A 14,617-nucleotide genomic window follows, 5' to 3' on the forward strand; every position below is an offset into this window, starting at 1 on the left:
AATATCGCCGTAGTTGTAATATACCCTAGGAAGCTGCCTTTAAGGAACTTCCATCAGGACGACATAGCCATCTTACCCAAAAATAGATTTTTCGCTTCGCTCAAAATCCGTTTATTATCATTATTATTATTATTACTTGCTTAGCTACAACCCTAGTTGGAAAAGCAGTATGCCATAAGCCCAGGGGCTCCACCAAGGAAGATAGCCCAATGAGGAAAGGAAACAAGGAAAAATAAAATACTTTAAGAGCAGTAACAACATTAAAATAAATATTTCCTATATTAGCCACAAAAAGTTTAACAAAACAAGATGAAGAGAAATAAGATAGCATAGTGTGCCCGAGTGTACTCTCAACCAAGAGAATTCTAACCCAAGACAGTGGAAGACCGTGGTACAGAGGCTATGGCACTAAACCAAGACTAGAGAACAATGGTTTAATTTTGGAGTGTCCTTCTCCCAGAAGAGCTGCTTACCATATCTAAAGAGTCTTTCCTACCCTTAACAAGAGGAAAAGGACCACTGAACAATTTCAGTGCCGTAACCCCTTGTGTGAAGAAAATTTGTTTGGTAATTTCAGTGTTGTCAGGTGTATGAAGACAAAGGAGAGTATATAAAGAATAGGCCAAACTATAAGGTGTGTGTGTGTGTGTGTGTGTGTGCGTAGACAAATGGAAAATAAATCGTAACCAGAGAGAAGGATCCCATGTAGTACCGCCTGGCCAGTCAAAAGACCCCATATCTCTCTGGGGGTAGTATCAAAATGATTAGGCCTATGTCAATTAGATATCTAGGAACAGCAATTTAAAATAAGGGAAACGGGTTTTTGAAAAAAAAAAATTAATAAAGCCTGCACATTCATAAAGCAGACATTTTCCATCTCAGACAGAAGCTGCAATAAACTAATGATAGGAAAAGTCTTTTGGAAAGGGGTGGCCCTCCCAAGTTTCCTGCACGCAACAGAGGCAAACCATTTAACTAAAGAGGAGATAAACAAATTACAAGAATTAAAAAAAAAAAAAAAAACTTTTAGAAGGAATTTGAAAATTCAGGTAAAAATACAGATAATGCAAAGAGAAAGAAAAAAATTGCTATTATTGAAAAGTTGTCGAAAATCAGAAAAGAGTTAATAAACGAATTCTAAAAAAAAAAAATTTTGAAAGAAGGAAACCCCCCAAAATTAAAGGGTAGCCGTTATAGGTAATACAATCCAACTTTACTGTACTGGAATATTAGTACAACTCCAAATATAGTGAAGACCAGAAAGCTATACGTTAAAATCCCTGCGCTTTAGCTCTCAGATCAGCGTCATCTACTGATGACGCGCACAACTAAAGCTCACTAAAACTAACTGGTCTCACGACTGTTTAAAGACCTATAGGTATTGTTTTTATACGAAATATGTATTTTTAAAATCATATGCATAGTTGTAATTATTCAGCAAGTAGTGAGATACGTAATACTTATCAATATTTTTTTTTCAATAGTCCAGATATAAACAAAACACATTGGTTAGCGCCATCTGTTGCCAACGATGGTTAAATAAACTTAATATGCTCACAGAAATTCCAGCAACTTTCCGAGATTTTGTTCTGCCCTTAAAATGGTACTACTCTAGCTCATAGGATTTCGACTCTACTTAAGCATTCGATTTAACTAAAAGTCAAGACCAGGCAAATGCAATTCACGTAATGAGCGTTTTTCTCGAATTGTATATCTTCTAGTCATGCAACAAGATACAGGAAAAGGCGAAGTGTGCGAGTTATGTTCTATAATAAGTGGTAAAAACGTCGTCGTTGGTGACCAATCAACTCCTTTGGAAAAGTGAGTAGAAGTTTGTTTCTGTTTTGGTCAAAAATTTATTTAATTTCCAGGCTCATCGTCACTGGCTCCACAGCTATACAATACGATAGACTCCCTGTAAAATTACAGAGCAACACGGGACAACGTAAATAGTGTGCTTTTAAGGAATTTATCCTTTATATCCACTGCAATTAAACCATTCTATCGTTGTGGACGCCCTCCCCGACGGACACATCTGGGAACCTGTAACATTGGGTGTTCGAAGATTGGACAACACGTGATTATTCAACGCTTTCGAGATTTGAGAAAGGCCACAGAACCTAAGAAACTCACCTAATCTAACCTAATAGTTTCCAGGTCACAGACATAGCTTGGTGTCAATGCCCGCAAACCACCCTTCCTAGGTCACAAACCTTTACGGGGCAAGCCCCTGACTGCCATCTTCCCAGGTCACAAACCAATAGTAAATCACAATTTTCAATATTAATCTTACCCGATAATCATGTAGCTGTCAACTCCGTTGCCCGACAGAATTCTACGGAAGGGATACGCCAGCGATCGCTATACAAGAGGGGGGTGTACTCACCAGCGCCACCTGTGGCCAGGTACTGCAGTACTTCTTGTTGACACCACCTCAATTTTTCCTCTGTCGTGCTTCCGGCAAGACCTACATGGATACGCTCATAATTTTGGAGTCTTTGTTCACGGTTTTGGTGAAGTATTGCTCTGAGATTTCAGCTTTCGCTATACAGGAAGCTTTTCCCTTAGCTTAGATAGCTTTTGGATTAATTTTGATTTATGGTTTAACGATCTTTAGCTTTAAATTGGAATCCCCCTTGACTGTTCTCTGATTCAAGATGTCCGACCATTCTCAAGCTCCTCCCCAAAGACGATGTAGGACTTGTATTAGGCGGCTTCCGAAGGCCTTGGTTGATCCTCACACCGTTTGTTCCGACTGTAGGGGAAAATCCTGTCAGTTGGAAGATCGATGTGAGGAATGTGCCGGACTTTCGGAACTTGATTTTATTCGATTCCTTAAGTATACCACTAAGTTAGAGAGAGAGAGAGTTAGGAGGAGTTCGGCTCGCTCTTCACTTTATTCCTCCCCCCATGATCCTCAACCTTTTCCTCACCCTGTAGTGGCTACCCCCGAACCTACTATTAGTGCTCAGCCTGATATGTCAGATGTTTTACGTGCTATTCAGGCTTTAGGTGATAAAGTGGAGTCGGTAGTGAGTGACCACAAGTTCCTTTTGGCAGACGTCAAGGAACTTAAAGTGAAAAGTGCAGTGGGAAGTGGTAGTGCCAGTGCTGTGCCTAGTGCTAGTGTCAGTGTCAGTGTTGCGCGTGAGGATACTTCTGTGCGTGCCAGTCGTCCTCCCAGTCCGGGACCTCTTGCAAGCTCCCAAGCCCAGGGGAGAAGCAATGTCGAAGGGCAAAAGGGTTCGGCAGGCCTTGATCGGCGCACAGTAGTATCCTCAGTGGTTGCGGGCGTATCTTATAGAGATCGTCACTTCCACTCTCAGACGATTGAGCCCTTAAGATCCTCATCTGCAGAAGATTTTTTGGGGAGAAAACGCTGGACTCAGGCCTCAAGACCTCTTAAGCGTAAAGTCCAGACCGCGCGAGTCCAACAGCCAGGGTGTAGCCATTGGGCTAGCTCGGACTCGCCGCAGTCATCAGGTGACTGCACGCCTCCTAAGAGAGGCAAGGTGCTGCCTCAACAGACCTCAACTTCTGTTAAAGCTATGCCTCAACAGACCTCAACTTCTGTTGATCCTAAGATGGCTTTGCTGCAGACTATGCAGTCGCAGCTTGCGGTGTTGATGCGGGAGTTTCAGGCAGAGAAGGTTAATACACCTCCTCCTGCGAGCGCTCCTCCTCCTCAGCGCAGTACAATCTGCCAGACGTATGAGGTTGAGGTTCCTCAAGCTACCTCCATGCGTGAGCTGCCGCGTTGGGAGTTGCCAGATACCAGCGCTGTGCAGCAACCTCCACTTTCTTTGAGGCAGGAGCCTCTTACCACGCAGCAACCTCCTCAACAATGGGGACAGGAACCTTATGCTTTACAACCTCCTCTACCCTTGAGGCAGGAGTATCTTGCATTACCTCCATCCTCGAGGCAGCAACCTCTTGAGGTACGACAACCTCTACCATCCTTGAGGCAGCCACCTCAACTCTCGCAGCAGCCACCTCCACTTTCCTCGAGGCGAGAACCTCAACTCTCGAGGCAAGCACCTCAAGAACCTCAACTCGTGAGACAAGAGCCTCTCTCTGCGCAGCCACCTCAACCCTTGAAGCAAGCGCAACTCTTGAGGCAGGAACCTCATGCTATGAGTCAGCCACCTCAACGCATGCATCTGCCACTTTCTCCTCAGCTTGAGCCTCTTCCCATTCAACTTGAACCGCAGTCTTTGCAGCACGAGCCTCATGCTTTACTACAGTCGCCTCTCACCACGCTTGCTCCTCAGACCTCCGCAGAACCTCCTTCATCCCAGCCTCAGGACTTTGTCATTACCAGCCCTCATCCTCTTCAACAGAGACTTGAGGATGAATCCGCAAGTGCGCATGCACCCGCTCTTCAGGATTCAGCCATTCAGCAGACCGCTTTAACTTTACCTCTCGCTTCTCAACCCTCAGGTGATGAGGTTTCTGAGGATGAAGCTGCTCACCTGGATGATCCTTCATCTGACGTGGAGGAACCTAAGTCATTGCCACCCTCCATCGACTTTCGCAAGGTTCTGGCTCTGTTCAGAGAACTTTACCCGGATCACTTTGTGTCTGCTACCCCTCGCTCTCCTCCATCCGAGTTCTCTCTAGGCATGCAAACTGTTAAGTCTGCCTACACTAAGCTCGTCTTCGCTAGATCTTCAAAGAGAGCTTTGAGAATGTTAGGGGATTGGTTGCAGTCCAAGCAGCAACTGGGAAAGACGTCTTTTATGTTTCCACCTCCTAAGCTGACGTCTAAGGCGGGCGTCTGGTATGCCACAGGAGAGGAACCAGGCTTGGGGGTCCCTGCCTCTGCCCAGGCTGACTTCTCAAGTTTGGTTGACTCTCCACGAAGGTCAGCTATGAGACGCTCTAAGGTCTGCTGGACCTTTTCTGACCTGGACCACTTCTTGAAGGGAGTCTTCCGCGCCTTTGAAATTTTTAATTTTCTCGATTGGTGCCTGGGGGCCTTGAGCAAGAAGACTGCCCCATCTGACAAAGACTCGGCCATGTTGATTATGTCCTGTATGGACAAAGCAATTCGCGATGGTTCCGGCGAACTTGCCTCTATGTTTGTATCGGGAGTCCTCAAGAAAAGGGAACAGCTTTGCTCCTTCCTTTCCACTGGTATCACCTCTTGCCAAAGGTCGCAGTTACTTTTTGCTCCTCTTTCTAAGTTCCTGTTTCCTGAGGATCTTATCAAGGAATTGTCTGCGGCTCTCATTCAGAAGGACACGCATGATCTTGTGGCCTCTTCAGCACGGAAGGCTAAGATTGCTCCTTCAGTTCCTAGAACTTACCGCACCCCAGTGGCTGATACTCCTGCTACTAGATTTATTCCGCCCTTTCGTGGCAGAGCCCCCAGCCGAGGAGGTACCCGTCCAGACGGTCACAGGGGCAGGTCCAAGAAAGGTATCAAGTCTTCGAAAGGCAAACACTGACTCTCCTCCTCTCCAGACAGCTGTAGGAGCCAGACTCAAGATCTTCTGGCAAGCTTGGGAAAGAAGAGGTGCAGACGCCCAGTCTGTCAAGTGGCTAAGGGAGGGTTACAAGATACCATTCTGCCGCAATCCCCCTCTGACCAATTCTCCCATCAACCTCTCTCCCAACTACAAGGAAAAGGACAAGAGGCTAGCGTTACATCAAGAGGTGTCGCTTCTGTTACAGAAGGAGGCAGTGGTGATAGTCCGGGATCATCAATCCCCGGGCTTCTACAACCGTCTCTTTCTGGTGGCCAAGAAGACAGGAGGTTGGAGACCGGTGCTGGACGTCAGTGCGCTCAATGCTTATGTCACCAAGCAGACGTTCACTATGGAGACGACGAAGTCGGTCCTAGCAGCGGTCAGGCAGGAGGACTGGATGGTCTCGCTGGATCTGAAAGACGCTTACTTTCACGTCCCCATTCATCCAGACTCCCAACCTTTTCTGAGATTCGTTTTTGGAAAGGTTGTGTACCAATTCCAAGCCCTGTGTTTTGGCCTAAGCACGGCACCTATGGTGTTCACGCGACTGATGAGGAATCTTGCGAAATTCCTCCACTTGGCGGACATCAGAGCCTCCCTTTATTTAGACGACTGGTTGTTAAGAGCCCCCACAAGTCGTCGCTGTCTGGAGAGTCTCAATTGGACTTTGGACTTGACCAAGGAACTGGGTCTTTTGGTCAACTTAGAAAAGTCCCAGCTTATTCCTTCCCAAACCATCGTTTACCTGGGAATGGAGATTCGGAGTCAAGCTTTTCGGGCTTTTCCGTCGGCCCCAAGAATCAACCAAGCCCTAGAGTGCATTCTGAGCATGCTGAAGAGGAACAGATGCTCGGTGAGACAGTGGATGAGTCTAACAGGGACCCTGTCATCGTTAGCCCTGTTCACCGAGTTAGGGAGACTCCACCTCCGCCCCCTTCAATTCCATCTAGCAGCTCACTGGGACAAGGATTTGACGCTCGAAGCGGTCTCTATTCCTGTTACCAAAGAGATGAAGACTACTCTCATGTGGTGGAAGAGCAACATCCTTCTCAAGGAGGGTCTCTCGTTAGCTGTTCAGACCCCCAATCTTCATCTCTATTCGGACGCATCAGACTCGGGCTGGGGCGCGACCTTGGACGGACAGGAATGCTCGGGGACATGGAACAAGGAACAGGAAACGCTTCACATCAATTGCAAGGAGTTGTTGGCAGTACATCTGGCCTTAATGAACTTCAAGTCCCTCCTGCTAAACAAGGTGGTGGAGGTGAACTCCGACAACACCACAGCCTTGGCATACATCTCCAAGCAGGGAGGGACTCATTCGAAGAAGCTATACGAGATCGCAAGGGACCTCCTCATTTGGTCAAGAAGTCTAAACCTCAAGCTGGTAACGAGATTCATTCAGGGCAATATGAATGTCTCGGCAGATCGCCTCAGCAGGAAGGGTCAGGTCATCCCCACAGAATGGACCCTTCACAAGGACGTGTGCAACAGACTTTGGACCTTGTGGGGTCAGCCAACGATAGATCTGTTCGCCACCTCCATGACCAAGAGGCTCCCATTGTACTGTTCCCCAATTCCAGACCCGGCAGCAGTTCACGTGGATGCTTTTCTGCTGGATTGGTCCCATCTCGATCTTTATGCATTCCCGCCGTTCAAGATCATCAACAGAGTTATCCAGAAGTTCGTCTCCCACGAAGGGACACGGCTGACGTTGGTTGCTCCCCTTTGGCCTGCAAGAGAATGGTTCACAGAGGTACTGCAATGGCTGGTCGACGTTCCCAGGACTCTCCCTCTAAGGGTGGACCTTCTACGTCAACCTCACGTAAAGAAGGTACACCCAAGCCTCCACGCTCTTCGTCTGACTGCCTTCAGACTATCGAAAGACTCTCTAGAGCTAGAGGCTTTTCGAAGGAGGCAGCCAGAGCGATTGCCAGAGCAAGGAGGATTTCCACTCGTAGAGTCTATCAATCCAAGTGGGAAGTCTTCCGAAGCTGGTGCAGAGCCAATGCAGTTTCCTCTACCAATACCTCTGTAACCCAAGTTGCTGACTTCCTGTTACATCTTAGGAATGTTAGATCTCTTTCGGCTCCTACGATCAAAGGGTACAGAAGTATGTTGGCATCAGTTTTCCGCCACAGAGGCTTGGATCTTTCTTCCAACAAGGATCTACAGGACATCCTTAAGTCTTTCGAGACCTCTAAAGAACGTCGCTTGTCCACTCCAGGCTGGAATCTAGACGTAGTCTTAAGGTTCCTGATGTCTCCTAGATTTGAACCTCTCCAGTCAGCCTCTTTCAAAGACCTTACTCTCAAAACTCTTTTCCTCGTCTGCCTTGCAACAGCCAAAAGAGTTAGTGAGGTTCACGCCTTCAGCAGGAACATAGGATTCACATCCGAAACAGCAACATGTTCCTTACAGCTCGGGTTTTTGGCAAAAAATGAACTTCCTTCACGTCCTTGGCCTAGATCGTTCGAAATTCCTAGCCTCTCCAACATGGTGGGTAACGAGCTAGAGAGAGTTCTTTGCCCTGTCAGAGCTCTAAAGTATTATCTTAAAAGGTCAAAACCTATACGAGGACAATCAGAAGCCTTATGGTGTGCCATCAAGAAACCTTCGATGCCTATGTCCAAAAACGCAGTTTCGTATTACATAAGGCTTCTGATTAGAGAAGCTCATTCTCACATGAAGGATGAAGACCTTGCTTTGCTGAAGGTAAGGACCCACGAAGTGAGAGCTGTAGCTACTTCGATGGCTTTCAAACAGAACCGTTCTCTGCAGAGTATTATGGATGCAACCTATTGGAGGAGCAAGTCAGTGTTTGCATCATTTTATCTCAAAGATGTCCAGTCTCTTTTACGAGAACTGCTACACCCTGGGACCATTCGTAGCAGCGAGTGCAGTAGTAGGTGAGGGCTCAGCCACTACATTCCCTTAATCCCATAACCTTTTTTAACCTTTCTCTTGAATGCTTTTATTGTTGTTTTTGGGTTGTTACGGTAGGCTAAGAAGCCTTCCGCATCCTAGTTGATTTGGCGGGTGGTCAATTCGTTCTTGAGAAGCGCCTAGGTTAGAGGTTGTGTAGAGGTCCTTTAGTATGGGTTGCAGCCCTTGATACTTCAGCACCTTAGAGTTGTTCAGCCTCCTAAGAGGAACGCTGCGCTCAGTAAGGAAGACGAACTTATTAAAGGCAGAGTAATGGTTCAAGTCGACTTCCTTACCAGGTACTTATAATTTCATTGTTATTTTGAATAACTGATAATATGAAATACGGGATACTTAGCTTCTTGATATACATGTACACTGGTTTTCACCCACCTCCCTGGGTGTGAATCAGCTACATGATTATCGGGTAAGATTAATATTGAAAAATGTTATTTTCATTAGTAAAATAAATTTTTGAATATACTTACCCGATAATCATGATTTAATTGACCCACCCTTCCTCCCCATAGAGAACCAGTGGACCGAGGAAAAATTGAGGTGGTGTCAACAAGAAGTACTGCAGTACCTGGCCACAGGTGGCGCTGGTGAGTACACCCCCCTCTTGTATAGCGATCGCTGGCGTATCCCTTCCGTAGAATTCTGTCGGGCAACGGAGTTGACAGCTACATGATTATCGGGTAAGTATATTCAAAAATTTATTTTACTAATGAAAATAACATATTCTTACATTATGATAATGTAAATCACAAATAAATCCTAACCAGAATCGCACTTGCGACACTTTAAACTATGAGGGATAACACAATGACCTTGTAAAAAATTATTCACTGCACCAGGAGTACCGTGATACTCAACGTGAAACTTATCTATAGCATCGAAATATCCTTAATGGCTGCCATTTGACTTTGTCACATGCTCCATAACGCATGCCCAACACGTAACAGAGCTACAAATGAACTGATTAGTTGTTTTAAGAAAAGGGCCTACGTCACACTCAAGCATACTTGCATGCCCAAATATGGTAAACTGCCATATGGTTGGGAAAGGAAGGAGGAGGAACTACTTACAAATGAACAAACAGGAATAATTCCATTGGTAGAAAGAAAGTGGAAGGATGGCTTGTGCACAGGAAGTATAAAGTTGCTCTCTCCTCCTCCTCTTCCTCCTCCTCGCATTTGGAAGCTCTTTGAATTGGTGACCATCCTTTCCAGATCCCTAGCGTGCATTTGGCGGTTATTCCACTGCAATGGCACTTACATTAGTGTACTAAAACATAAGAGGGTATATTTTCTTAATGAGAGACTTTAGTACCGTCAAGAGTATGCATTTATGTGTATGTTTTTTTGCGTTCACATAATAGGGGAACGTCTTTATTATGGAAATGAATTCCTTCCAGATCCTGAATCTCTTTAGAGCAAGAGAGAGGGTTAACAAAAGATATGACATTTCCCTACTACAGTTAGCCCTTGATATTCACAGGTTCTATCTTATGGAATACAGCCATTCGCGATACCGAGAACCCTATACTATAACCTATTAAACACGCTTGAATTTCCTTTTTCATTCTATATACATATTTAAAGGGAAATGCTTATAATTTATTATCCAGGAAGGAATCAAATATTGAAAGGAAATAATAAGCTGGACATAATTGAATAAAAACAATGAAATGAAGGAAAATAAATTGAATGGATGATATATTAAAATTTTCAATATTAAACTTAGCCGGTGATCATATAAGCTGTCAGCTCTGCTGCCCGACAGAAAAACCTAAGGACAAAATACGCCAGCGATCGCTATACAGGTGGGGGTGTACATCAACAGCGCCATCTGTCGAGCAGGTACTCAAGTACTCCATGTAAACACAGAACCAATTTTCTCTGTCGTGCCACCGGCAAGACCTACTAAATACGCTGTTGCTTACTGGATTGGTTTTCACAGATTTTGGTGAAGTAGGCTACACATTTCTAGTTATTAGCTTTCGCTTTGCAGAGGTTATCTTCAATACTTCCTTGCATTCTTTGATTGAATTTTGGATTATTTGTTGACGACTTGGATAGATTTTGAATTCCCCTTTGACTAATTCAAGATGGCTGACCCTTCTCAAGTCCCTAAATACAGAAAGTGTAGTGCTAGGGACTGTTCAAGGCGTCTTCCGAAGGCCTCTATCGATCCGCACACCATTTGTTCCAATTGTCGGGGTAAAACCTGTCAATTGGAAGATCGATGTGAGGAATGCGTTGGGCTTTCGGAATTCGATTTTTTCAATATTAAACTTACCCGATAATCATGTAGCTGTCAACTCCGTTGCCCGACAGAATTCTACGGAAGGGATACGCCAGCGATCACTATACTAGAAGGGGGTGTACTCACCAGCACCACCTGTGGCCAGGTACTGCAGTACTTCTTGTTGACACCACCTCAATTTTTCCTCTGTCGTGCTTCCGGCAAGACGTTCATGGATACGCTTATAATTTTGGAGTATTGTTCACGGTTTTTGGTGAAGTATTTCTCTAAGATTTCAGCTTTCGCTATACTGGAAACCTTTCTATTAGCTTAGATAGCTTTTATTTTGTTTTGATTAATGGTTAACGATCTTTTGCTTGATTTGGAATCCACCTTGACTAGCTCTTTGATTCAAGATGTCCGACCTTTCACAAGCCCCTCCCCATAGACGATGTAGGTCTTGTAATAGGCGTATTCCGAAGGCCTCGGTTGATCCTCACACCGCTTGTTCCGACTGTAGGGAAAGACCCTGTCAGTTGGAAGATCGATGTGAGGAATGCGCCGGACTTTCGGAACTTGAATTTGTTCGATTCCTTAAATATTCAACTAAGTTAGAGAGAGAGAGAGTTAGGAGGAGTTCTTCTCGCTCTTCGCTTTTTTCCTCTCCTCATGATCCTCAACCTTTTCCTCCCCCTGTAGTGGCTACCCCCGAACCTACTATTTGTGCTCAGCCTGATATGTCCGATGTTTTGCGTGCCATTCAGGCTTTAGGTGACAAAGTGGAATCGGTAGTGAGTGACCATAAGTTTCTCTTGGCGGACGTCAAAGAACTTAAGGTCAAAAGTGCAGTGGGAGGTAGTAGTGCCAGTGCTGTGCCAAGTGCTAGTGTCAGTGCGGTGCCGAGTGCTAGTGTCAGTGTCAGTGTTGTGCGTGAGGGTACTTCTGTGCGTGCCAGTCGTCCTCCCAGTCCGGGACCTCTTGCAAGCTCCCAAGCCCAGGGGAGAAGCAATGTCGAAGGGCAAAAGGGTTCGGCAGGCCTTGATCGGCGCACAGAAGTATCCTCGGTGGTTGCGGGCGTGTCTTACAGAGACCGTCACTCCCACCCGCAGACGATTGAGCCCTTATTTTCCTTGTCTGCAGAAGAAATTTCGGGGAGAAAACGCTGGACTCAGGTCTCAAGACCTCTTAAACGCAAAGTCCAGACCTCAAGAGTTCAACAACCCGGATGCAGTCATTGGATTAGCTCTGACTCTCCGCAGTCATCAGGTGACTGCACACCTCCTAAGAGAGGTAAGGCGATGCCTCAACAGACCTCATCTTCTGTTAAGGCTTTGCCTCAGCAGACCTTAGCGTCTGTTGATCCCAAGATGACTTTGCTGCAGTCCATGCAGTCGCAGCTTGCGGTCTTAATGCGTGAGTTTCAGGCTGAGAAGGTTACACCTCCTCCTGCGAGCGCTCCGCCTCACCGCAGTCCAGTCTGCCAGGCGTACGAAGTTGAGGTTCCTCAGGCTACCTTACCGCGTTCGGAGTTGCCAGTTACCAGCGTTGTGCAGCAACCTCCACCTTCCTTAAGACAACCTCAACAATGGGAACAGGAGTCTTATGCCTTACTTCCTCCTCTTCCTCTTGCGGTTAGACCATCGAGGCAACAACCTCTTCCATCCATGAGGCAACCACCTCAGCTCTCGCTGCAGCGACCTCAACTTTCCTCAAGGCGAGAGCCTCAACTCTTAAGGCTAGCACCTCAAGAACCTCAACTCGTGAGACAGGAACTGCGTTCTGCGCAGCCGCTACCTCAACTCTCGCAGCTCACACCTCAAGAACCTCAACTCGTGAGACAGGAACCTGCTACTGCGCATCCACAACCCTTGCAGCAAGCGCAACTCTTGAGACAGGAAGCTCATGCTAGGAGTCAGCCACCTCAACGCATGCATCTACCTTCCTCTACTCTACTTGACCAGTCTTTGCAGCCTGAACCTCAGGTTTTAATTCAGTCGCCTCTCTCCACACTTGCTCCTCAGACCGCCGCAGAACCTCCTCCTTCCCAACCTCTTGACTTTGTCGTTACCAGCCCTCATCCTCTTCAACAGAGACTTGAGGATGAAACCGCAAGTGTTTATGCACCCACTTGTCAAGATTCTGCTGTTCAGCACACCGCTGTTACTGTACCTCTCGCTTCGCAACACTCTGGTGATGAGGTTTCTGAGGAGGAAGCTGCGCACTTAGATGATCCCTCTTCGGACGTGGAGGAACCCAAGTCTTCTCCTCACTCCATTGACTTTCGCAAGGTCCTGGCTCTTTTCAGAGAGGTATACCCGGACCATTTTGTTTCTGCTACCCCCCGCTCTCCTCCATCTGAGTTTTCGCTGGGCATGCAACCTGTTAAGTCAGCCTATACTAAGCTCGTCTTTGCTAGATCCTCTAAGAGAGCTTTAAGAATGTTAGGGGATTGGTTGCAGTCCAAACAGCAACTAGGGAAGACTTCCTTTATGTTCCCACCTACTAAGCTGACTTCTAAGGCGGGCGTATGGTATGCCACAGGAGAGGAACCAGGCTTGGGAGTCCCTGCCTCTGCCCAGGCTGACTTCTCAAGTTTGGTCGACTCTCCTCGTAGATCAGCGATGAGGCGCTCTAAGGTCTGCTGGACCTTTTCCGACTTAGACCACTTCTTAAAGGGTATATTTCGTGCCTTTGAGATTTTCAATTTTCTCGACTGGTGCCTGGGGGCCTTGAGCAAGAAGACCACCCCCTGCGGACAAGGACTCAGCCATGCTTATAATGTCCTGCATGGATAAAGCAATTCGGGATGGATCCGGCGAGCTTGCATCAATGTTTGTTTCAGGAGTACTTAAGAAAAGGGAGCAACTTTGCACTTTTCTTTCTACTGGCATCACATCTTGTCAAAGGTCCCAACTCCTTTTTGCTCCGCTTTCTAAGTTCTTGTTCCCCGAAGAGCTTATCAAGGCTTTGTCTGCGGCCCTTATTCAGAAGGACACTCATGACCTTGTGGCCTCTTCAGCTCGTAAGGCTAAGGTTGCTCCCTCAGTTCCCAGAACTTACCGCACCCCAGTGGCCGATACTCCTGCTACAAGGTTTATCCCGCCCTTTCGTGGCAGAGCCCCCAGCCGAGGAAGTACCCGTCCAGACTCTTCCAGGAGCAGGTCTAGGAAAGGTCCCAAGACTTCAAAAGGCAAACACTGACTCTCCTCCTCTCCAGACAGCAGTAGGAGCCAGACTCAAGACCTTCTGGCAAGCTTGGGAAAGAAGAGGTGCAGACGCCCAGTCTGTCAAGTGGCTAAGGGAGGGTTACAGGATACCATTCTGCCGCAAACCCCCTCTGACCACTTCTCCCATCAACCTCTCTCCCAACTACAAGGAAAAGGACAAGAGGCTAGCGTTACACCAGGAGGTGTCGCTCCTGTTACAGAAGAAGGCAGTGGTTATAGTCCGGGACCATCAATCCCCGGGCTTCTACAACCGTCTCTTTCTGGTGGCCAAGAAGACAGGAGGTTGGAGACCGGTGCTGGACGTCAGCGCGCTCAATGCTTATGTCACCAAGCAGACGTTCACTATGGAGACGACGAAGTCGGTCCTAGCAGCGGTCAGGCAGGAGGACTGGATGGTCTCGTTGGATCTGAAAGACGCTTACTTTCACGTTCCTATTCATCCAGACTCCCAACCTTTCCTGAGATTCGTTTTTGGAAAGGTTGTGTACCAATTCCAAGCCCTGTGTTTTGGCCTAAGCACAGCTCCTATGGTGTTTACGCATCTGATGAGGAATATTGCAAAATTCCTCCACTTATCGGACATCAGAGCCTCCCTTTATTTAGACGACTGGCTGTTAAGAGCCTCCACGAGTCGTCGCTGTCTGGAGAGTCTCAACTGGACTTTGGACTTGATCAAGGATCTGGGTCTATTAGTCAACTTAGAAAAGTCCCAGCTCATTCCCTCCCAATCCATCGTTTACCTGGGAA

The 14,617-nt window shown here is 46.8% G+C and overlaps 1 protein-coding gene across 1 annotated transcript in view; it reads left to right on the forward strand.

The window, feature by feature from the left end:
* The first annotated feature begins 1,607 nt into the window (after positions 1 to 1,607).
* The window catches only part of LOC137649980 (ATP synthase subunit C lysine N-methyltransferase), a 74,395-nt gene continuing 61,385 nt past the window's right edge, over positions 1,608 to 14,617 (forward strand). Inside the window, exon 1 of the mRNA XM_068382973.1 lies at positions 1,608 to 1,821. Coding sequence (XP_068239074.1) covers positions 1,724 to 1,821 — 98 coding nt within the window. The 5' untranslated portion in view covers positions 1,608 to 1,723. The remainder of the gene's footprint in view (positions 1,822 to 14,617) is intronic.

The sequence above is a fragment of the Palaemon carinicauda genome, chromosome 11, assembly GCF_036898095.1.
Source record: "Palaemon carinicauda isolate YSFRI2023 chromosome 11, ASM3689809v2, whole genome shotgun sequence".
Classification (NCBI taxonomy): domain Eukaryota; kingdom Metazoa; phylum Arthropoda; class Malacostraca; order Decapoda; family Palaemonidae; genus Palaemon; species Palaemon carinicauda.